We start from the raw sequence: 24,423 nt of genomic DNA, 5'->3' as shown, positions 1-24,423 counted from the left end.
ATCCAGCGAATGTATATAAATGTGGTTCAGATGACGAGGAAAGTCGCAAAGAATTGAAAGTTCTAGAAGATCGCAGGATCAATGTTGAAAGTATGAAAGACGTACGTTATACCGAAGGATAGAAGAAATTACAAGATATTTTAGTATAATCGTACTTGTTTGAAGGATGGATCGACCCATATAATTGGTTTTCAGATCATTAATTCTATAATACTGAATTAAAGGACTTATATTCGCCAAAGTGTATAAATATATATGTTTCCTTATCTATATATAATGCAATTTTATTTTGTGAAAGCAGTGAGGAAATCTGGGTGTCGAAAACTGGAATATAGCTTATCTTCAGTGTAAAAAATAAATGCAATTTTTAAGATTAACGTCAAACTGTAGCTACTGTGTAACTTGTATCATGTTGTTTTGTTTTGGATATAATTATATTTTACCACGCATATTGTAGTATATACACATTAGTATACGGGTATGTTTTATGTATAACCCCAAGAAAGAGTTGTATTATAATTAACACGAACCTTAAATATAGTCTGTTGTCATGTCTAGCGAAACCAATTCCGTCTAAACGGGGATTTCGTCCCTGTTTACACTACAGATATCCAATTCGCTTAACATACACATTTCGTTTTCCTTAAATTAGGAAGCAATGACTTGTTTGTAGCAAATGGTTTCTTAATATGATAGATCCGACATTTTTCAATCTGTGACAAAAAAATTTTCACTGCCTTTGCTACTAAATTTAGCCTGCTTCGAAAGCAATTTAGTATAGTGTAAACTGTGCCTCGCCGCCTTTGAAATGCAATTAACATTGTTTGTCAAGAATCGCGCCCCCTCGTTATTAAAGAACTTTTAATGTTCGTATACTTCCCACGATCAATAAATTGATAAAGGATCTCTTCTTCGCAAGATATATGTCTACATGCAGGATGTGTACGTCAGAAATTTAACGTAGTGTTTAAAAGCTAAGCATACAAGCCTTGCCCTAAGAAGTTGGCTCGTCACAAGCGCACAAAAACCTTTGTTTTCGGAAAATGATGCAATGGATTCCCCGTTCTTAAATTTTGAATCAGACCTTGCTTTATGTGCGTATATATGAATTCTTTTCATTGCGAAAAGTGAATTTTTCGAAAGATCTACTAAATTTATAAAGGGTCTAGCTTGTCAGCCCAATAGATTTTAACCGAGCGGAATCCAGTATGAATCATGCAATAGTAGAAACCTAGGATTTAAAGAAAAAAAAAGCGCCGCGCGGACGTTTCCTTTTATACTCATTGCTGAGTCAATACGTATACATGCAGCTAATTCGAAAAAGATTGCCTTCTGTGAATTGTGAACCCATGCAATAAAGATTTTCGGGTTTAAACGTCTTAAACACCAATTTCTGCGGTGTCATTCCGAGTCTTGATATACTGTCGTAATTAAGACCTGCGAAGCTAAATTTCTTCCACTGTAAATTATCTCTTGATACGAAAAATATACATCTTAAATAATCTCGGGAATTTAATCGTCTTTGATATTTATAGGCGTAGTTCTCGTATATCGCGCAATCATCGGTGATCGCTATCGTATCGATCAGCAATAACTGACGACGAATGACGTGTTATAGCTTATAAATTATTGGCATCAGGATGTAATATTTTTGAACAATCGTAAGATAACGAGAATTCTAACATTACAAACACTATTGTATGGGATTTCGGAGCTGCTGGAGTGAACGTTTTATACGTCTTCCTATTATGATAAATAGCGGTAAGATTCATTGTAAAACCGCATGTTGTGATTATTGTTATTGGTTGACAAAATTCGACGTCTTTACGTCTGCGCCTCTTATGTGTCTTATTTGAATCAGGCGAGAAAGTTTTTCTAGACACATCGTGAACTATCCTTAGATCCGGAGCTTCATACGAGCGAGAAAAGTTCTGCGTTAAGTTACTGTTACCAACTTCATGAAAGTATTCGTTCGGACAGGAGATTGCGCTCAGGTTAAAACAAAATTATATGTATATTTTAAACTTTCGAGAGATTTAATGTCATCGAAATTTGTCAAATGCAAATTTGAGAGCATGCACAGTAAATCGATCATGATTTTATTTTATACAACACCTTGTTGCTTTTGATCACACACACAGTTGTTTTTGATCATATATGCAGTATCAAATAAAAATTTCCATTTTACTGAACGTAAAATGGAAATTTCCATTGCAATCATTCTTGTTCCCAGTATATAGACCATTTGCACATGACGTCGCATTAGGTATCTGGGGAAAAAATTAACGTAAATAAATTTTGCAAAAACGTAAAATTTTGTACAAAATACACAGAAATATCTACTAGTGTGAGGAAATTTGCTTTTTTATTAACTGCTTTTGACCGCTAAATAAACATTCACGGCTTGCATAACGATTTTTTTTTTTGAAACATGCATGGAAACATCTGGAGGACAACTTTTAATGATTCTGACGTCAGTGCATTGGCTGCATGCATGAACCTGTAAGATCCCTTTAAAGCGACCGTCAACGGTAACGCGCAATATATGTCTATATATATATAATCACCTTAAGTCTGTATCTCAATCATCTGCCACCGACCGTCGGTGATATATGAGAAAATCGCTTTTACATGCACTCAATTTTTTATCAGCACGGCACCACTGAGCTATAATATGGGTGGAGAGAGCAACCATAGATACAGAAATTGAAGCCGGAATTTGCTGCGGCTGCCATCTTACTGTGACCACCTTGAGGGGTGAACTATATGGAAAATGTGATATTTTCCGCCGTTTTTGTCTTGTTAATGCGAGGTAGAGGACTAAATCAAATCAAACATACCATTTCAAACAGCGGAAAATATCACATTTTCCCTATAGTTCACCCCTCAAGGTGGTCACAGATGGCAGCCGCAGCAAATTCAAGCTTCAAATTGCTGTATCTATGGTTGCTCTCTCCATTTATATTATAGCTCAGGCACGGCACACTGGCACAGCTAAATTTGGTGCCCGTGCCCCGTTTTTTAGTGAGCGGGCTACCAATACGAAAGGTGGAGAACGGATGAAATTGTTACGGGTACCCATGCATTTTAGCCGTGGCGTCCAGATCAAAAACTGAGTGTAGCGTAAACTGGGCTGAAGCGTCTAGCCCGAATTACCAGTTGTAGGAAAACGCTATACACCTCATAGTATTTTCTATTGCCCTAAAATTGCTCGTTGTTTGATAATTGATATTGAAAATCCGTCATCAAGTCCCGGCGGAAATATAAGTATTTAATTTTACACAGTACCGTTCACTTTTTGATTTCTAAACTTGCCGAGGGTTGACCTGTTTTGTTAAATTTGGCCAATTTTTGTGCCCTTTTCCGCCGTTAATCTCAGTGTGAACGCAGGGCCGACATGATTTCATATCATCTTCGAATGACAGCGGTGACAAGACTGTCAATGTTTGTCAAACTAGGATGTATATAAAATGCTGGAAACATTAACTTCCTCCCACACAAATGCGTCATGCTATTATTATGCATAGGGCACTGTATAATTTTACGTTTCATTGACTTTCTCCTCACAACTTCAAATGTGGGTCATTGTATGTTATGACCTCGCATACGTTTTTAGCAATGTTTTCATAAACGAAAGATCACTAAACTTGGTATATTAAAGATATATGTTTCAAAACAAATTTTGTCTGAAATAAACTGAACCACTATAAAACTGAACCACTCGCACTAGGAGGAAGTGTTGGTGATATTTGAAGGTAAATGTTTACTTGGTATATATTCGTTCGTAAGAAGACAATATCATTTTTATATCAGCATTATATGCTTGTGAAATCTTGTTACGAAATATCGCCACAAGTCATCATTAATTCTGTAATGATCTGGCCTTTGGTAAACATTAAATTATTAAACCTCTGTGCTAGATTTTTAACTATGACTAGAGATTTTCTTGTACAATATTGGCCAGTGAATCTCGTTGTGTATATGTACTAGGGCAGTTGGCTTAATTGCACTTTATATTTTAGCACTTCCTGGCGAATGTCTTATTAACGCGCAAGGGAAGTTAAATGGGTTGAACGGCTGTCTATATGCAGCGTTAATAATATACATACATAGTTAAATAAATAACAAATCTGCGATATTATATGTCGCATTGAGTGTGTGTCAAAAATGGGACCTGATGGATGTCACGGCTATAACGAGATTCCGTGGCTTTACCGAATTAAGGTTTTTCTTACCATTTTTTTGGGCAATATCTTCAAATTTTGACATGATCCTGCGTCGATGACGAATCAGTAATGCTCGTGTAGCATCGAGTGCACGACTAACGCGTCTATATCATGACACAGACGTAAACACCATGTCAAAATGTTAAACTGCCATAAATCAAGATGACGTATTGAATTTCAATACGTATATTCAACAGAAACGCAACGGGGCCTTGACTTAAAGGAAACCGGTTACCCATAAAGCGACAAGGCGAAATATGTCTCCAGATAACATACCCAAAAACACTTTGTGAAGCAGCGCATATTAAAACGGTCTCTCTGAGTTACACAGGTCAGATACAAAATATAACGACTTTTTATTTATATATTTATATAAATATCTATTCTTTTTAGCTATATTTAAGGTAAACTCAACTTTGTAATACTAATCGTAAACTGTAAAGTTATATTATATTCTTTAGCATAAAACGGGAGATAACAAAGCTGGAGCAATCAGCTTCTTGTTATTAATCTCTTAAGGATGTCCGAATATATTAGCTATATTAATACCAGATTACTGGCAAATCCTCATGCGCAAGAAAATGCTAAAAAATCTAACTAAAATACATTTATTACCAAGCTTATACCTCAGGCTATATATCAGCTTAGGCTATATAATTATAGCGGAGCCAATTTATATTAAAAAGTTAGGGTATATAGCCTATATACATATAATGTATTTTTTATGTTGTTTCCTTATTACATATAGCTATATAGCCGAGAGTTTTTTTTAAATTTACTTGCGTGCGTGCATGCATGCGTACCAACCTTATAAAAAACGGTAGCTACGTGGGATAAAATGGGAAATTATCATTACAAACTTTTTCTCTCTATATTGTATTTGTAATGTGTGTAATGTTAGAAACATATATATCAATTTTATGGCTGTCTGAATAAACATCCTGCACAATCTTAAAACACATGAACAATATAACATTGGCACGCGGCGAGGAAAGGCCAAATATCATCGCAGCGCATTAAAGCAAGACGTCTGAAACAGACCTTATATAGACATACACTTACTCAAAGCTATAATTTTATCATTTGGGAGGAAAACTTATTAACTACTTGCAACGTGTATACAACATGAAGTACCGATAAAAAAGGCAGTAGTTATTGTATAAGCAAATAAATTCAATTCTAAGTCAAGATGTACTGTCATGTATTCAGTAATTACGAACACTGTCAAAGTTTTTCCCGCTTTAGAAAACTGAAAAATTCATAAAAATCGCGTTGCCTGTACTGATCATGTCTACCGGTGTGTGTGGCCTTGAGTGTGATGAAGCTGTTCAACGTTATACGCATGCAGATATCACAAGATTTTCGTGGCTATGATTATTTACATATAGTTTGATATTTGTATAATTATATATTATATGTGTAGGCTACATGTTAAATTCAACACATCAGTGCGAAATTGTTCTTGAAAAAAGCAATCCTATATCACTTTTTATTATATTAATAAGTTAGTTATAATAATAACTGAAAAAGTTAGGACACTTCTAGAACCCGCCATTTCCGACGGGTTAGGCTGGACGAAACGTCGGAGCGGAAGCGTATAGATGACTGGGCATTAGTTTCGTCAACACATTGAAGTGCCTTGTCTGGCGTTTTTCAAATATATAATTCAAATTATTAAGAATTTATGCTACGATTATGACGTGTACTTCATGTTGTACTGATATGAAAGTACCCTTTCTCGGAAGTCTATTTTGGATAATACAGTTTCTACTTTATCATAATCACACCGGGGACGAATATAAGCAATATTTTTATGTAGGCCGCATTTTAATGATCCGTAAAAACCAAGGTTTCCACAATTGAAGGAAATTCCTTCGAAATGACATGAGGGGGAGAGGGATCAGATAATTAAGCATTCTTTTCAAAAGTTCTTTGCCTCTCTCTTTTGTCATTGCTACCCCCCTATGAGGACAGTTATATGAGTTAGTTGTGAAAACCCTCAAACTACATGCACTACAGGTTGTATAAAAAACTGACTCTCCTAACGAAGGCGCTCAGGTCGGAACGTCAAGAAGTGTTTTTGTCTATATCAAGGCAGTTTTTGTACCACATTTGATGCTAATGTATAAAAAAGGCTGCAATAAGATAATATCATAAGACCTTATAGGCCCCGGGGGAATTATTGCGATTTTTTATACACCCTGTGTATTTCAAAAAACAGCACACGCATGTTTAATACACCCTTTGTATTTCAAAAAACAGCACAATTAATTCCCAGTTTTAAAAATAATATAAGATAATTCATTAGATAGCCGCCCACGTTCGATGTACTGGTAGGCGTTCTATAATTGAGTAGACAATATAGATATAGCTAACTCGTTATGTTTATATTGTCGATTTCTAAGGGAGGCTTGAAGCAAATTTTATAAAACGAAGAAAAAGGCTCGTCATACATAAGCAATTACATTCCCTTGACGCTATATATTTCGCACTTATATACTGAAATTTTTAATTTTAACATGCTTCATTTTTCCTAATTACCAACCAGATATAGGCGACTTCATAGCTGAAAGCAGGACTATTTTCCATTTAGTTGACATGGGGGTGGAACATTGGACTACGCTTTTTGTCGTTGTTACAATTCTATTTCCCAAAGGCGTACAGATGTGCGTAAGAAATCCAGGTGCGTGCCAGTTTTAAAAATATACAATATAATTATTTAATACTTTTTTTTTCTTGCATGCAAACATAAAATCAAAATAACACTTTAAGGATTTATGAATTTACCTCTGCTGCTGTTCTCGAAGCATGTATGTATAGTATGTATGAAAAAATTGTATACTAATCATTATGTAAGCTAAAATTGTGCTAATCAAATTCTTCCAAGGAGAATGCCGTTTTGTGTCACATTGCCTGAATCTGGTTAGGATAGTTTTCAGTACTGGCGCCAGCCTAGTACAAAAATCATCATTTTTTCTCTACTGGGTCTGCAGGATCGTAAAACCCAGAGGGCCTAATCACTCTGACAATGAAGAATCAAATTCTGTTTAGAAATAATTTCACAAATATTTCCTTCATCATGGTCAGTAGAGTGGCCAGCCTAAGGATATAAATTATATTTGGTGCTAATATTTTGGTATTCATTGACTGTGAAAATAATAAATTTCTAAACAGGGCCGTAGCTAGAAGCTTAATTGGGGGGCGTTATATTCATAAACTCATCTTATTTCCGACTGATTTTTTTGTTCGCTAATGTTCTTGCTGTAGAAAGGCATGAATATATGAATTTAGTATTTTTGCAACTGTGAATATAACAAATCTTACATATTGATTGGTCAAGTTTGACGTGTTATGCTGTCAGTTATATTCACCTTCGGGGGCCAGTTGTTCAAAAGACGTTTAACTTAACCCAGGGTTAACGCAAATTTTTACATCAACTTCTTTCATCGCTTGTTTATAAAAGTTTAATATTTATAAAAGGTATTTTCTGGTTAAATAGAAGTGATATTTTCTAACGTTTTAAAGCGAACAATGGTTCGTAAGCACATAAACTAAAACAATGGATTTAAAAATTAACCCACGGTTAGCGATAACCGAGCTTTAAACAACCGGCGCAAGGTATATAGCAAAACCGAAATTGCAAAATCGCGGCTAGCCGTTTTGTGGACGTTTCTTACAAAGAGATAAACGAACAAATGCAGTTCTTGTGTCAATTTACTTGTGCGAAAATACTAAAACAATTATTCGTCTTACGCTTAGCGATTATGGGGGAATAGTCCCCGATAATCACCATGTATTCGGCGAATAATTGTTAAATACACCCCCCCTCCCCCCAACTAAGCTGGCTAGCTACGGTCCTGTTTCTAGAACTAAAATAGCGGCACAAAATCTTCATGTTGGCTAAGCCACTGATCATGATAACGTGATTATAACCATGAATGGTATCATTTATGATATTTTATTCCCAACCAGGTGGAGTTATTTGCCTTAATTCACTTTGATTGACCCTAGACCATGATTTCTACAACTTTATTCAAATTTATAACACCTGTACGTTTGTTTTCTAGCCTGCGGTTTTCCCTCGCAGTTTCCAATGGTTACGATTACAGGAAGTACAACTTATTCGCCCCCTGATCCTATAACACTGGAATGCAAGACATCTTCAGATGTGAAAAACATTCGTTGGGACAGATTGAACCGTGCTGGTGAAACAAAAATGCTGAATAGTACACATTTTAATCGCTCTGCCTCTGGTCTCGGCCGGCTAGCTACATTGAAAGACACCCCTTCGCCTTCAGTAGAAAATTTTCCATATTCTTATCGATGTGTTGCAATCACAAAATGCTGCGTGAAATTCAATTCAAATTCTGTTACGGTGAATTTAATGCAACCTACTACAGCAACACCAACGACGAATAGTAAGTTACAAAATAGGATATAATAAAAAAATGCACGATTTTCATTCTTGCAGTATTTTTCTTAGATTTTTTTATAGTAGGTTATAGGTTAAGGTTAGAAAGAAGCCTTCAAAAACAAAGAAATATTTCTTAATACCATGCAATCCATCAGGGTTTCGTTTGCATGTCTCTTTGCAACATTATACCGTTTGGACGTTTGGTTTTGGTATACATGCAGCAATGCTTCTTTGAACTGGGTTATACGTCTCATTTTGGTCGCCGTCCAATTCAATTCAAGCAATGGATAGTTAAGCTTCATTACCATTTCATTATCTATTGTTCGACTTGCATTCGACGCGACCAAAATGCGTCTTTTATCCTGGGCCTTTATTTATTGTTAGCATGATTAAATCACTGGACGCGGATGTGTTGAGAAGAGTGAAGTTATATTTTAATAAAAATTGCACTGTACACAGTAGAAACAGTTAATGATTTTCCTACAATAAACAAAATTGTCGAAATTATTAATTTTTTCTGCAAGCTAGGCAGTCATGTAATCAGCACAGAATCGTAGCCAGACCGCTTAACTATCGTGGGGGGGGGAGGGAGGGGGGATGGTTGTATTCAGTAAAATATATTCCTGCATGTTTGAATATCATAGGATAATAGTGTACGAAATAAATCAGTCGAGCAAAAGAGGAGTAAAATTATACGAATAAGCACTCCCTCAATTAGGCTTCCAGTAACGGCCTGAGTTAGTAAACAGGCCGAAGTGGAAACGAAAATTGGTATAACCCCCATTTACGCTACACTCGACTTATTGTTACGGCGCGCCTCAAATGGATGGGTACCAGTACCATTTTATTCGTGCTCAGCCTTTGTTTTGGTAGCCTGAGCAAAAATAAATTGGGCACGGGTACCCATTTTAACCGTGCCGTGCAAATGAATTTAGTGTAATGTAAACGGGGCTTATATTGTTCCAAAAATACAAAATATTGCAAAAAAATCTGATAGAATTGTGTTTTGACAAGAAACTATCATGCATGCATTAACAATTATATTCTGAAAGAACTCGACCTATATAGCGTCGAAGCGCCCCAAAAATTAAGATTTTATCATGCTAATAATAAAAAAATAATCTTGCGATGTTGATGGGAACACCTCGGAATTATTTGCACATAATTATGCCAAATTGGTTCCTCCCGGCAGATCGTCCAATTCTGCCAAAATTGGTAACTCGTTATATAATCCTAAATTGTACCCGCCATCCCATACAAATGTTCGATAAGGCAGAACTCAGAAAATTTGGACATCCCACAGCAACTTCCCCCTAGTCTAACGCTATATAGTTTACATATAGCTGTGAAGTTGAATTTTTCAGCCCTATACAGCCCTACCCATGAGGGGCCGGTTGTTCGAAAGGCAGTTTTGAAACAAAATTATCACTATTTAATGAACAACAGTGCTAAAATAATTATTTCGTTGTAAATAGTTGAATTTTTATTGGAAGAACATAATATATTTATAATGCATAAGATGTAGTTCCAGTCATTCACAAGATGTCATAAGAGTGTTTTTAAACATTGGCTTAACTACCGTTAAACTAACGCCTTTTGAACAACCGGCCTCAGGGGCATACATCAAAAATTATCTGGGGGAGTTTTTCCCAAGCCGTGCATGGGACAGTATAGTTGTTTCTTTTAAACAGTAGTGTAAAATTTTAGTGGAAAAGCGAATGAGTTACCGAAAACGCAATAATTTGTCTTCTTCATATCTCATCTCCCTTATTATTCTACTTCTCTCACAGAATTGTTTACGTTTTTTAGATACCAAGTCAACTTTAAGCATCTATGGAATAGACACAACATTAGTTGGAAAAAAGTATAATGGTTTCGGCAAAGTTCATGTACATTGCAATGGCCAGGGAGATAATTACACTAGGGTTTATTGGATAGTAACCGCTGATTCCAACGGCAAAAACGAGACTGTAAATTCAACCGGTTCTAATTTTGTTCAGGCAAAAGTATGGCAGGCCTGGTTGTTGTACCAGCCGAAAAACATGACAGAGACTTACGTTTACCAGTGTGTCGTGGAAAACAAATGCTGTGAAAGGCAAATTAAAAGCCTCAAAATTCCCTATTCCCGACCGGCCAAGGGTAATTGCCACATCTTACTTATGATAACAAAGAATGCTAAGAATCCCCCACTTTCCCTTCTTAGAAACAAAACAAGATATTTTTTGGGATGATAAATATCCGTTGAATACATTCTTTTTCTTATCCTGGTCCTCGCATTTGAGCAAGCAAGGAAGGCCGATCTCGACTTTTCGCTAAGTCAGGCGTCTGAGTTCTGATAGTTCGAAACAGGCACATGCTATTTTTGGGATCACACACTACCGCCAGGATCAAGCTCTATTTCAATACCTCAAAATCATCTCCCGCCCTGTTGAACATGCATGCTAATTTAAGCGGTTCATATAAATAGGCCCCAGCCTGAGGATTCAGTGTATATAATTTATGTAGGTGTTGAAACAATTGTAGTTCATTCAACTTTTATTTTTACATTACAGATTGCCCATTTCTTCATAAATTTCTTCATGTAAGAGTAACGCCTATTCCGTCAAAGCGTTCAGTTAGATTAACTTGGATTTACGACCCTGATCCTAAAGATAAAGGTTTTATATTTCAAGTTGAAAACTTTGCTATAAAGGAGTTAAATATTACAACTCGAGAATACGTATTCCGTGGATTAGGTGCGTATGGATACGAATTTTCTGCTATATAATTATTCCTAAATTGCCTGTCCCATTCTTTCCACAACTGTTCAGTGAAGGAAAATGTTGTGTATACCCATCCCATGCCTCTTGACGTTTTCTGCATAATCACACGTAATGTCCATAATTATGGACGTAGCACGCTATGTCCATAATTATTATGACTGTTTATATAAAATGTTCATTATGTTCAGAGGAATCCGATCGAAATATGAAGAACTTGCATGGGTGATATTTTTGAATCAGATCAGCCTACATTGCCATGCATAAACACAAGCGATGCCGTATAGCTGAACTGACCTCATCGTTTTTGTAGAAAGTTGCGCCTTACTTGTAGTGCGATCTAAAATTGCGGGTCACCGTTTATTATAATTTATAGGCCGTATTTTATAATTTTTAGTTCCATTTAAATGGTACATATACAAATACAACATTCGATATGGAGATGATTGCAAATTACCTTTAGATAGTGTCGGTAAATTCCGAACACTGCCCGACAGTAAGTAAATATTTTTTTTATTTTTACATCCTGTGCTAGAACGACGTACTTCAAGCACTTACATTACTGAATTTCATTCCTACCAATTATATCCCTACAGCACCGTAGCTAGACCGCTTAATTGGGGTGGGTGTGTATTCATACATTCATGTTTATCTACTGCAGGAACTATAGCGTACAAATGAAATCCGTCGGGCAAAAGATGCATTTATGAGTATACACCCCCTTCCCAATTAAGCTTGTAGCTACGGCTCTGTATCCGTACCAAATCTATATAAGAGCGTGCAGGAATAGTGTAAGCTACGACGCTTGGCCTAATCGTTTTATATGCCATTCAATGAAACTGGCGCGTACACCAAAATTTCTTCATGCATGCACTAAAGGCCTTCTTAAACAGCGCAATTTTTAAAACTTGCAAGAAAATGCAGTTGTTCTTTTGAAATACATAAATTTTGCAACTTTCTTATAGTACCTAGCGAGGCTCGAAATATTTCATTGGCGGTCAAAGCGAATGCACTCAACGTAACATGGGAGCCGCCAAAATATACAAATGGTATATTCCAGCATTACACAGTACTGTGGAAAAAAACTGGTTTGGGAGAGAAATACGCAGAGAGAAATGTCACCTCCACAAATCTCATTATAGAAAACTTACGTAAGTTTGAATGGTATTCAGCACCCTGTGAGATAAATTTTGAAAATAAACTTTCATGTCACATCATAACAGTATATTTTTCTACAACACGACACTTTCTGACTGACTATAGCGACAAGGAGGAGTTGCGTTTTAGACCAATCAGCAATTTTGTTTACATTTTTAGTATCTTAATCAGAATGCCTAAATATTGACTACTTCCGGTAAAATGATACATTATTTACCATTTCACATGAAGTATTAAAATTTTAGGCATTCTGATTGGATGAGCTTAAGAAATATTCAATGTAGACAAATGTGTCGATTAGCTTAAAACGAAACTCTTCTTTAACTATTTTTCTTAAACACATTTTGATAAGTGATACATATTAATTTAAAAACCTTTCTTACCATTTTTAGTTGGCTATACTTCATATGATGTCAACGTGCGTTGTGTAAATCACGTTGGGACTAGTAATAGTTCGAAACCAATCTCAGCTACAACTGAAAAAGGTTTGTCTAAAGTAATTATTGTATTAAAAATATGTATGTATTTTTTATTTTGCATGACTCCGTTTAGCATTGTGGGTATCAATATTTACAGCTTTAAAGTGAAAGTCAAGTCAGTTCTGCACAAAAATGTGAGATGCGCATCTGGTTCTGCTCCTGAGATGTAAAATTTGCCCATATTTTGCATGTTTTGAATCTATCCGAACGTTCGCTTTTGTTTATATCCATTCAGTAGAGACGTAGCGAAACCTAGTATTAATTGTTATATATCTATATATAGGCATGCAGCACAGCCACATCGTATTTTTTTAAAGCACTTGAAGCTCAGAATGTAAACAACCCGCTTATTTAAATAGGGACTCGACTTCCACTTTAAATATATTCCTTTCCTCTTTTATCTTCATACAAAGGACTTGGACCATACATTCGTATTCAGACGATCAGTTCGCAATTAGTCGCCAATAATTTCACTGGATTTGGTAAAGTGGATATAACATGCACTGGGGAAGGAAATAATAGAACAAAGATCCGCTGGGTCAGAATAAGTAGAAACGGCAACAATATCACTTTGAATACAACTCACTTTGACTGGACTAACAGCGATGGCAGCCGAAGTGGTACATGGAAAGCCGTGTTGTTTGATAATCCGCGAGATCGAGACAAATTTCCTTACAAATACCTTTGCGTTGTGTTGAACCATTGTTGCTTAATGAAAACTTCATCCCCACTAACCATAAATCACACTTTTCAAACAGGTAAATTAAACCGTTATCTTGTCCTAGATTAACCAATAGAAAGAATAGTTTCTTTCTTTATCACAGAGGTAATTATCGCCCTCGTTAAATCCTGGTTGTAACATGATGCCTGAAGAATATAGCAATGTGTATATAATGAATATAGCAATTATGTTTCATTCTCAATCAAACTATGACATGTCTTCTTCTACATGCAACTTTGAAATGAAAAATTAATTTGGGCATTGTATTAGTCTAATATATGCTGCATGGCATAAAACCGCTAATCTATTAAGTATACGATTTGCACCGATTTAAAATCTATTGGAATGGACCCTGTGATATTGTTGCAGAAGGTATGGTTGTAATTGGGAAAGACAAGAATTGCCTAACGGCTAACACGGCTAATTACTGTATATATCTAAACTTAAATATAACGACAATGCGATTTATATTCTTTAAAGGTCTAGGTTCTATAAAATCACTATACACCTGGCACATTCGCGGCAAATGTTGCATAAAAACTGGTTTCCTATTATCCAATCCCCGACTCCTATCAGTGGTATGGACAGCGATTTCAGCAAATTAATTATAGCAATTAATGAAACAAATGATTTCAAAATTATACTTTGCAGCTCACAGTTGCCCAACGTCAGGAGTAACAAAGCCAATACGTGTCGACGTTTTTCCAAATAGACGTTCAGTAAAATTTTCTTGGGAATACCATAATGATCCAGAAGACAATGCTTTCCGATTTACAGTTGGTCAAATACAAACCGAAAAATTGGACGTCAGTCAGCGGGAATACCAAGTTTATGATTTGGGTATGTGGACTTAACATTACGTTTTGTTGCATGAATTAAGTGGTTCATGAAGGCCCGCAGAGCGATTCAGAGAGTGTAAGAACTGAGTCCTAAACGTTCTTTATTTGAATAATTCTGGCTGCCAAAAATATAGAAAACCCCCCGCCCCGTCTCCGCGGTCCATGTTCATGATCTCGAGCGAAATCAGGAAGCGTTGTTAAATAATTCCCAGAGGGTTGTATCAAGCTCGTTTATATAGGTTAAACTGTGGATAAGTCAAAACTAAATAGATCTCTCTTGAATAGGTCAACTTCGGAATATTAATAATTTTACTGGATAAGTAGACTAAAGTAGTTGTGTGTTAACAGTATGGGTCCGGTTGTATGAACGCCGGATAGTGCTATCTGGCCTTGATACAACTGGCCCATGGTTGTTTTAAGGTTTAAAGACATTTAGTTTGCTTGTTGAATAAAACGATAGGCTTGCTTTCAATTAATATTATTAACCTTAACCACCGTTCTCTCTTCAACACTCATGCATGTTTCCATAATTCATATAAATATTTATTCTCGCGGCTAATGCAAATGTTAAAAGTTCAAAAATTAAACAACCAAAACGGTCATGTACAAAATCTTCAAAGACTGAACGTCACACTTTATCTTTCGAATATTTCATTAACGTTGATTCAATATTTCTTGAAAAGTATGATTTATGCTATGTTTTTCTAAATACAGTTCACAGAATATTTTCGTCTTATTTTAGTACCGTACACAGTGTACAATTACAGCTACGGAATACTTTATGGGCCTGGATGCGAAACAAAGACTTTGAGTGGTCAATTTATTACTTTATCAGATTGTGAGTATGCACTCGAACCCCTTTCTCACGATTTTTTTTTGCCGTTTAATTCGTTACGCATGTGATGCCTATGTACTTGTCCTGCATGGATGAATTAAAAATACTGCATGGAAATTTACTCTATTGTTTAGTTTAATTTGTAAGACACTGATTTGTAAGACAAACAGTGATACGTGAAACATTTGCTTAGCTCCATAATATATGTGTCTCACTCTATTCGTGTTGGCAAGATATATTTCTTTTTATTTTTCAGATCCTGGCATACCTCGAAACGTAGTGGTAAATGTCGAAGGAAATTCTCTTTACATATCATGGATGCGACCTGAATACCTAAATGGCAAATTTAAACATTATGTATTGTCTTGGAAAAGGAGCTCTGAAGAATATTCGAAAGTCAACGTCACCTCAACACAATATTTAATAAGAAATTTAGGTGAGTATGGCATTTTATTTGCCAAATCATGGTATGCTTCGCTGCATGTTTGGTATTAGCCTATTTTAACGATTTAGATATTTGGGTAATTCAAGCCAAATCCCCAGATGCTTTCCTCCGAAAAAGGGCACCTTAATTAGGTAATACGTCGTTAAAGTTGTTGTTTCGAAATTTAGATGAAATTGGTGCGTACTCAATTAAACTCCAGGCAGTTAATGATGTAGGCATTGGAAACAGCTCTGCTTCTGTATCGGCAGAAATTGCCGCTCCAGCTGGACGATCTGAATCTCAAAGTTCTAACGCTGGGGCTATCGCAGGTGGTACAATTGCGGCACTACTAGTCGTGATATTTGCCCTGCTGGTCTTGTATCAACTACGAAAAAGAAACTTGCAGAGAGAGCGCAGCAAGTCAATCGAGGTATTAATTTTACACAAGATTATTAACATGACTCGTTGCTCCATATGGCAAGCAGGCGGTGTAGATATTTTAAGCTCGCAATAACGCTCTCTACTGTACTTATTTTATGCTCGTTTAGTTAAGCGAAATATAAATTTTCGAAATATTGTCACATACCTCAGCGCACCTCACCGAATTAACCTTGATGAATGCATTATATCCGATCTATGTTGCAGAAATTTCACTCTTGGCATCTTAATCGTGTCGACAATCCAAACAACAGAGATAGTATGGTCACAAAACAACAATCGTGCAGTAACAATGCTGAAGCATTGCCTGCGAAGCAAGGTGAGTGCATGTGATTCCCGCGAGATGCATTCAAATTATTTGACTTATTTCAATTGCTTCTTTCTTAAATAATTTACACAACTTTTTGTTGGATTTGAGCTAATTTCATCATCGAAATTAAATCATTGATTCGATATACTTTTAGATGTGGAGGAAAGCATTTCATATATTGTTTTGCTTGAGTCTTGGGAGATCGCACCAGATAAACTCAAGTTGCTGGACAAAAAACTAGGAGGAGGGCAATTTGGAATTGTTAAACAAGGATTATTAACAATTGACAAAGGAGATCCTGAGATTGTTGCTGTAAAAGCGTTAAAAAGTAAAGAATCTTGTTTCCATTATATGAATGACGTTTTCAATACCTGATTCAGTCGCAAACAAATTGAATAACGGTTGACTTTCGGCCATTTTAGGTGGTGCCAGTGAGACTGATCTCCAAGATTTGATGACGGAACTAACAATACTGAAGGAAGTGAACAAAATTCCTCACCCTAATGTCATAAAATTAATTGGTGGCTGTACAATAGAAGGTAAGCAATTGGAAAAAAAACAATGCATAGCTTTAATTAATTAAAATCGAGTTTTGCTGAGTCCTAGAGCCTGCGGCTGAATAACATACAAAATTTGGGAATTTGGCTATTAAGCGAATATTGATTAAAACTATAACTATAGGTAGCTAAATATATCAACGAATTTCTCTTTTGCGCTAAAAATTGCGGTAATATGCATCAATTGTGGTAATGTGGTATAACAACTGCCTAAAATATGAAGTATAAATGACGTTTTCATCCAAGAGCCTTTGTCGGTAAGGTTGTTATGAAATAACAAATCGGAAATAGCACATGGCTTTTGAATAAGGGATTAACACCGCAGAAATTGGTGTTTGTGAAGCTTCTTCTGATCACTTATTCACAATTGTTCATTTTGGTATTGCGATCAAAGGGAAAACTATGGAATAACGTTGAGACGCTCCATTTTTTCTTCTGAATTTGCATCGTTTTGTCGGCTTATCATACACATCTGACGGATATCAAGCGGCCAGTTTGAGTTTTAAAGAACACACAATGTTATCAATTAGACAATTCGTTTTTGCCGTGTGCTAGCTTCAGATCTTTTGTGCAAGACATAATACTATTTATTTTGCTTAGTATTTATCAATATTTTTACTTACCAAGTTTGAAGCCTATAAGTAATAATAAATGCTGCTTTTTCAAGATTTTCAAGGCTTAGTTTCAATTTTGTCAATTTCCAAGGAAACGTACAAACAAATTACATTCTCATTAGCTATATACGTTGCCAGATAATGTGATGCGGTCTTTTGCGGGTTAAAAAGAACCGGTAGTCAAGGAGGCCTTGTTTGACAAAGGTGTTATTAGGCAAGGTATGTCATAAATGTTTAATATTTTTTTTTCAGGAAAGCTCCATGTAATTACGGAATTTTGTCCTGGTGGAAGTCTACGAAGTTTACTGATCAACAGTCGAATTGAACGCAAAGAAGAGCACCTTCCATTTACGTATGTTAACTTGGCGTCGACCTTAAATCATCGTCAATTGCTAAAAATCGCTGCAGATATTTCAAGTGGAATGATCCATCTTTCTTCCCAGAAGGTAGCTACATTAAAACTGATCGAGTTTCAGATCGCTTACCATTTAGGCACCACAATTTTGACAGGAAAATGATGTTATAATTAGCCATGGCCAGAAATTGCGGACATGGAATATGCAGATTGCCGTAGCAAATTTGCATATCTGTTCAAATATTATTCGTTTGCAGAACTATAAATTATATTGCGCATTCTTAAATTTTGCAAAATTTAAGAAAATCATTGCATCTTTGCTATTTGCCCTGGTTGTTTCTTGTAACTCGTGTCATATTGAAGATCCTGAGGTAATATTTTGCTGGCAAAGGTTTATGTCGGCTCTGCATTTTTATTTTATTTCTACGCTATTACGGTTTTCGTTTTATATGGTATTCAACGTGATAAATGACCAAAACTTTGTTTTGAAAATGCAGAACGAATATTGATAAAACATTTTGAAATACTATATAAAAATATTAAGATTAACTTGCTCTGCAACGAGCAATTAAGGCAAATTATAATCGACCTACCTAAAGGTGTATTTTTAGCGTTTAGTACTGTGCACATTACAGTTTACTATAAACTCACGAAGCTTTATTTTGACACCATATGCAAATTTAGGCGGAAGTAGAATGTTAACTATGTCCGAATTTTCTGGCCATGTTGAGATAGCGACGTTTTTTGTTTACGTACAAACACCGACCGCGGAAGTTATTTGAAGCGTTATGACGAGAGCCGTTCTTGTTTGAAATCATGCAGGAACGTGAAATCCTGCATGTCTACTGCCGTTGTAGTTTTCAAATCACCGACTGCTGTCGACGCAAGAATGTAGCGTTAAAAAATGTACGCGTGACGTCCGTGTTTTTAAAGTGTCGCTATCTTTGGGGTACAAGTAAAGTATTCTTTAGGTTATACTGCATTTCGAAAGTGGTCGTGACGTTGTCAGAGTTTTTAATGCATTTCTTAATATATATTTCAATAGTTTGTTCATCGTGATTTGGCCGCAAGAAATATTCTTATTGGTGACGATAACTTGGCAAAAGTTTCTGATTTTGGTTTGGCAAGAGATGTTGGTGGCGCTGAGGAATACATAAGAAACAATCAGGTGACTTATGGCCCTGTGACACCGTGCAATTTTTCTTGGAACTTCCAATGCAATTCTGCTTTTAAGAGATGTGATTTAGCAAATAGTCTACAAAATTCTCATAAGAGACTTCTACAGATTTTTATAAAAACCAAATTTCAATGTTTCTTAGTTGCAGACGTACATCTTTAGAAAGGACAATTGCTGCATAACAAATTGCATAAATTGTTTTAAGCATTCATATTTAAAGTGCCTATATCACTTGTGGGATCTTTACGGATTTGAATAGAGCTTGAAAAATTAGTTTATAAGTTCTAAAACCCTTTTTGATATAGTTAAGTAGTTTCGGAAATATTTACATCTAAACATGACGATTTCCTAAATTTCCGTCGTGCTCGGGGGCCTGGGACTCAGGAACCGAGTTCTTGTCAAACATAATATAATAAATTGTAATTTTACTTCGATCTTCCAATAACGTAAAATATTTTGAGAAAAACTCGCCCAGTTGCTACAGCCATACAGAACGCACCGTTCCCGCATTTTTTTCTTGAAAAGCGCAAACTATATCGCCATTGAAACTCTTCACGCTTCCATTACAAAAGACGGCGTGTTTGCAAATCATTCCTGAGTTCCAGTCCCCCCAACCGACGTATTTTCGAAATTATTGAATTATATCAAAAAGGGTTGTAGAACTTATAAACTAATTTTTCAAGCTCTATTCAAATCCGTAATGATCCCACAAGTGATATAGGCACTTTAAGGCAGTATTTTTATTTTCCCTGACAAAAAGTAAAAGAATTTCCTCGTGACTCGTACACATTGCACGTATATATTCTATATTATATTACATGAAGAGAATTACATTTTTGCAACGTAAATTTGCATACTTGGACAGGCCAAACGAGCATGACCAAATTTCTGGTTATTACGGAAAAAGCTTTTCTGCAAACTTTTCTCAACTTACTAATGCAAAATATGTTGGTACAAGACAAAATCGTGTGCCATTTCCGTCTTTGTGAAGTACCCTTTGATTTTGGAAAACACGTATTTTTCGTTGTAGAATTTGCTTCCCGTAAAATGGATGGCTCTGGAAAGTCTCCTTCATGGTCGTTTTACAACTGCTAGTGATGTGTGAGTTACAAGTCTGCAAATGGCAATTTATGTTCTTATATTTGCGCCTTTTTCTCAGAATACCCCATGCACAGTCACCGTTACCAGATCTCTCCGAAACAAACTGTTGCAAATAATTTGAATTATCCGAGCTAACACTCTAATCAAATTCATGCAGTGTTCACAGGATCGATGGATACAATCCTGCTCAGGATAATATAGTAAATTGTATGACAAACATGCTTCAGCTTTGAAAACAAAATCTTTAAAGAAGTCACGATAGCATCCAAAGCCCTTCATGCGAGACATTCTTTCGAAACCAATAATTCTCAAGATATAAGATTCTTGCTCAAAATCTGTTCGTGAACTTCTCTCTCTTTCGTCTTTAATAGGTTTCATAATTTTAGAGGAACTCACGATTTGTGTTCTTATTTTAATAGGTGGAGTTTTGGCGTACTTCTTTATGAAATCACAACACTAGGTACTCGTGTTCCATGTCCAGAGTGCGTGCACGTCTAACAACAAAGTTGAATTTCACATGCATCTACAAGTTTGCACATGTTCTATTTTTATTTTTGAAATATCTGACGTATCTTTCAAAATTTCATAGGAGAGGAGCCTTACAAAAACATTTCCCCTTACAATATCGTTAGCCATGTGGGGTCTGGTTGTCGCATGTCACAGCCGCAACATTGTTCTGATGAAGTGTAAGGGCAACATTTCCTTGTTTCTTGTTTCTTTTCTAAAAGTTGCGTATTCGGCTAATCTCGTATTTATCTTCTTGCAAACTATGACAATCTCGATTTTTACTTCCGGTTGCTTTTTATTAGGTACGAAATAATGTCAAACTGTTGGAAGGTTGAGGCTTCAGAGAGACCAACATTTGAGGAAATACATGAATTGCTTAAAAACATGTTGCTGGATAATGAGGTACAATTTTATAAATCCCTCCATAGCAGATAATGTGCCAAAATTTCAAATTGATGTTGGTAGCGCAAAATGAGTATCAACAAGGTCATATAGCGTAATTACAGAGCACGAATCCCTTACAAATTAACATTTTATTAAAGTTGACATATTAGTAAATTGTATTGATTCTTGAGACTTTGCCTGAGATCTTCATAAGAATCAATATGTTTAATTCAAGTCGCTATTCTAGCATATTTAAGAAGTAAATTTGTGTCCATCAGTTTATAACGAAAATTCTCTAATTTAAACGCGATCGTGTGAACGTGGTCACCATCAACACTCATATTTTCAATGGCGTAATTAGAACGATAATTAGGAGGTGAATATTCATATATTTCAGTTCTGTCAAGCGAACTTCTTTTGCGGCAATTTTGGGTATAAACAAGCGAATATTCTTGCCTTCACGCATTTGCCCAATGTAGTTATTTGTAGAAGCTGAAAAAAATCACTCAGGGGAAATCAAAATTTGTATTAATAAGTAAATTAAATTATAGTGTTAGATATCGGACTGGAATTTTTTAAAAATGCTTTCTGGATAATTATTATAAACTTCTAGGCTATTGATCAACTAGCATCAAAATCCCTACTATTGCCGCAATATGGATTTTCGGAAAAAATTGTAGTGATTGTATAAGCTACTCTTTAAAATGTACTTTTAGTTTATATTTTAAAATTATGTGGTCTTCGCTTCTTTTAAAAGTTATTATTAATTAATACTTTAGAACTTCATATATAAGATTTCGCATTTCCCCACAATGTGCCTGACTGGTGCATAACATGAAAATTTAATCTCACCGTTTCAGAAATCCTACATAAATATTGCTAACGAAATAGCAGACGAAGGTTCACTGAGAAGTGCAATTGGACGAAACAACGGATCAAACAAAGACGGATCAATAAGATACACTACTGCTTAATAAAATTCACAACAAGGACATAGGCTGGAACCTTGGATACAGTCTTTGTTCATGGGTCATTTTGTTTTGTGTTTCCAAGAACCCTTCCACAGTGTTGCAATAATCGCAAATTAAATCACCTCGTTAAATGTAGCTACGACTTTTTTCCAATGCGCAATGTAAACCAAAATTTTCTCGAATATTTGCCCCAAAGAAAAAAATTGAACGAGACTTACGCATTTCTTTAATAGTATTGAAAAAGTCTTTAGCACAACGACCAAAGTCACCCTTGAGCAACTTTTACTGAATATAATCTCAAAGATTTGTCATCACTTGTACCTTTTCTTGAGTTTAGAACTCAGCAATTTAGCAACATAACGGAATTGCCGTTATCAAGTTACAAATGTTTTAAATATCATGAAACACATCATAGTGTTGTCTGGAATACTTCGAATTTTATACAAACGCAAATCTTCGCAGATACCCCAACCACGTTCATACGTATAGTTTATGTAAGCCTTATTAAAAATACATTCATATTATCAGTAGACAATATCTATGTACACTTGTAATGCAATTCCTTCGAAAAGATTATAATAAATTTATGACGTTTTATGACAAGTGTTTTGTATATAATATCTACCGCAAAATAACGACGGTCATCGTCAAGTTAAATCGGAATAGCCATTTCGAAGCTTTGCCAAAAGTTTCTATAAGGGCTCGTGTTATTGCTTGAATCTCAAAAAAACTAGCCCAGAGGCAGGTGCTAAACGACGCGTTTCTGTCGAATATAATTCAGACGAATTTAATTGCTTCTATTTTTTAAATTCGACAGAAATGCGTCGTTTAACTTGATTGAATTCGACAGTTTGAATTAAATTAATTTTGTCTAACTCGCATTATTCGTCCAGCTTGGACGGATAATGCAACGAAAATTCGTCTTCAAATTAAACGACGAATAATCGACAATTATAATTCAGACGAAGCTAATAAATAATTAGGTAAATGATGTTAAAATATATTGAACCAATGAGGATGTTGGATATTTATTGCGCGAAATAATTCGCGCCGCAATTTTTGTAGAGAACAGACAAAATGGAGGAACCTTGTGTTTATTGTAAAACATCAACGAAATATACTTGTATAACGTGTTCTTCGTTTGTTTGCAAACGAGCTGAGTGTAGTTTGGCTGAGTTAGAAGAATCACCAACCGGATGGATTCCTCAGAAAAGTGTTGGATATTGTCTAACTTGTGCACAAGAAGTTTTTTCTGAACATGAAGAGGAGCAACGCAAGAAACTTCGCACTGAGTCAATCGAAGAATATATGCTTCGAGATATGCTTCGTATACCTATGAAATATTTTAAGCAACTTCTGCCACATTACAGCCACTATGCGACTAATTTGAAATTAGTGTCAGTTTTTTTTACTCACCCTGTATATCACAAACGGACAGTTCGGGAGCACAAGCTAGACAATAACAATAGAACTGATTGCCAGTTAGAGACAGGCGAATATGATAGAGATAATACGTTTCATTTCAAGCGCACATTTTAACATGAAAAGAAATTGAAATAGAACAGCAAACGGCCATTAAATCCACTAAACGAAGTTCAAAACGAGACGGACAGTTGACAGGTCTGACAAAGAATATTTATCTAAACCGAGTTTCTAATGACAAGACCCCCAAAGTCAATGTTAAAATGTGCGGACGATCGTTCAAAACTACCGTAGACACAGGCGCAACAATCAACGTCATCGACCGAAGTAATCTCAAATATAGGGAAACGAAGAAAAACGAACATGAAAGCGTTTGCGTATACTGCTATAGCAAACCAGGAAAATTTATCGGCAAGTTTGAGAAAACTATTAAGACTCGACGTCGAGTTACAGTGGAAACTTTTTACGTCGCAGAAACGACAAACAACCGTCATCTAATATCATCAACAACGGCAGACGAACTTGGCCTGGTCAATTTTCGTCTTAACAAAGTAACGGATACAAAAGATCGACGAAGCTACAAACAGCAGAAAATGACTGAGGAAAATGTAAACTTTATTTCCCGCTCCAGTGTTCCGAAAGTATTAATGATAGAGAAAATCGAAGGAAGAAATACCGAAAGTTAGAGTACATTATGGTTTTAAAATGCATGAAAGCTTCTTTTTTTACCAA

The 24,423-nt window shown here is 35.7% G+C and overlaps 1 protein-coding gene across 3 annotated transcripts; it reads left to right on the top strand.

Annotated features, from left to right (window-relative positions):
* Positions 1–1,549: 1,549 nt before the first annotated feature.
* Positions 1,550–22,852, top strand: LOC114515639. 3 transcript variants are annotated; one of them, XM_028534932.1, is made up of 23 exons: positions 1,550–1,761; positions 6,820–6,909; positions 8,294–8,644; positions 10,450–10,779; positions 11,193–11,375; positions 11,797–11,895; positions 12,365–12,550; positions 12,950–13,042; positions 13,450–13,794; positions 14,409–14,597; positions 15,339–15,434; positions 15,688–15,867; positions 16,044–16,285; positions 16,501–16,612; positions 16,758–16,931; positions 17,026–17,142; positions 18,027–18,220; positions 19,175–19,297; positions 20,337–20,407; positions 20,827–20,867; positions 20,997–21,093; positions 21,217–21,316; positions 22,159–22,852. In XM_028534932.1, the coding sequence occupies exons 1-23, from the start codon at positions 1,701–1,703 to the stop codon at positions 22,270–22,272; spliced, it is 3,588 nt and encodes a 1,195-aa protein (XP_028390733.1). In that variant the 5' UTR covers positions 1,550–1,700; the 3' UTR covers positions 22,273–22,852. The 3 variants fall into 3 exon arrangements, with proteins under 3 accessions (XP_028390733.1, XP_028390734.1, XP_028390735.1); XM_028534933.1 differs by lacking the exon at positions 1,550–1,761 and adding an exon at positions 3,528–3,755; XM_028534934.1 differs by lacking the exon at positions 1,550–1,761 and adding an exon at positions 4,476–4,557.
* The last annotated feature ends 1,571 nt before the right edge of the window (positions 22,853–24,423 follow it).

The sequence above is a fragment of the Dendronephthya gigantea genome, unplaced genomic scaffold, assembly GCF_004324835.1.
Source record: "Dendronephthya gigantea isolate DGI-Jeju-01 unplaced genomic scaffold, DenGig_1.0 000004F, whole genome shotgun sequence".
Taxonomy (NCBI): domain Eukaryota; kingdom Metazoa; phylum Cnidaria; class Anthozoa; order Malacalcyonacea; family Nephtheidae; genus Dendronephthya; species Dendronephthya gigantea.
Note: the sequence above shows the minus strand (reverse complement) of the source record. Positions and strands in the feature narration are given on the sequence as shown.

What these genes read in the sequence shown, in the direction of transcription:
- LOC114515639 (XM_028534932.1), top strand. Translation starts at nt 1,701, where the DNA reads ATGGGATTTCGGAGCTGCTGGAGTGAACGTTTTATACGTCTTCCTATT. An exon ending in AGCAACACCAACGACGAATA is followed by an intron (nt 8,645 to 10,449) that starts GTAAGTTACAAA and finishes TACGTTTTTTAG; the next exon opens with ATACCAAGTCAACTTTAAGC. An exon ending in TGGTGGCTGTACAATAGAAG is followed by an intron (nt 17,143 to 18,026) that starts GTAAGCAATTGG and finishes TTTTTTTTTCAG; the next exon opens with GAAAGCTCCATGTAATTACG.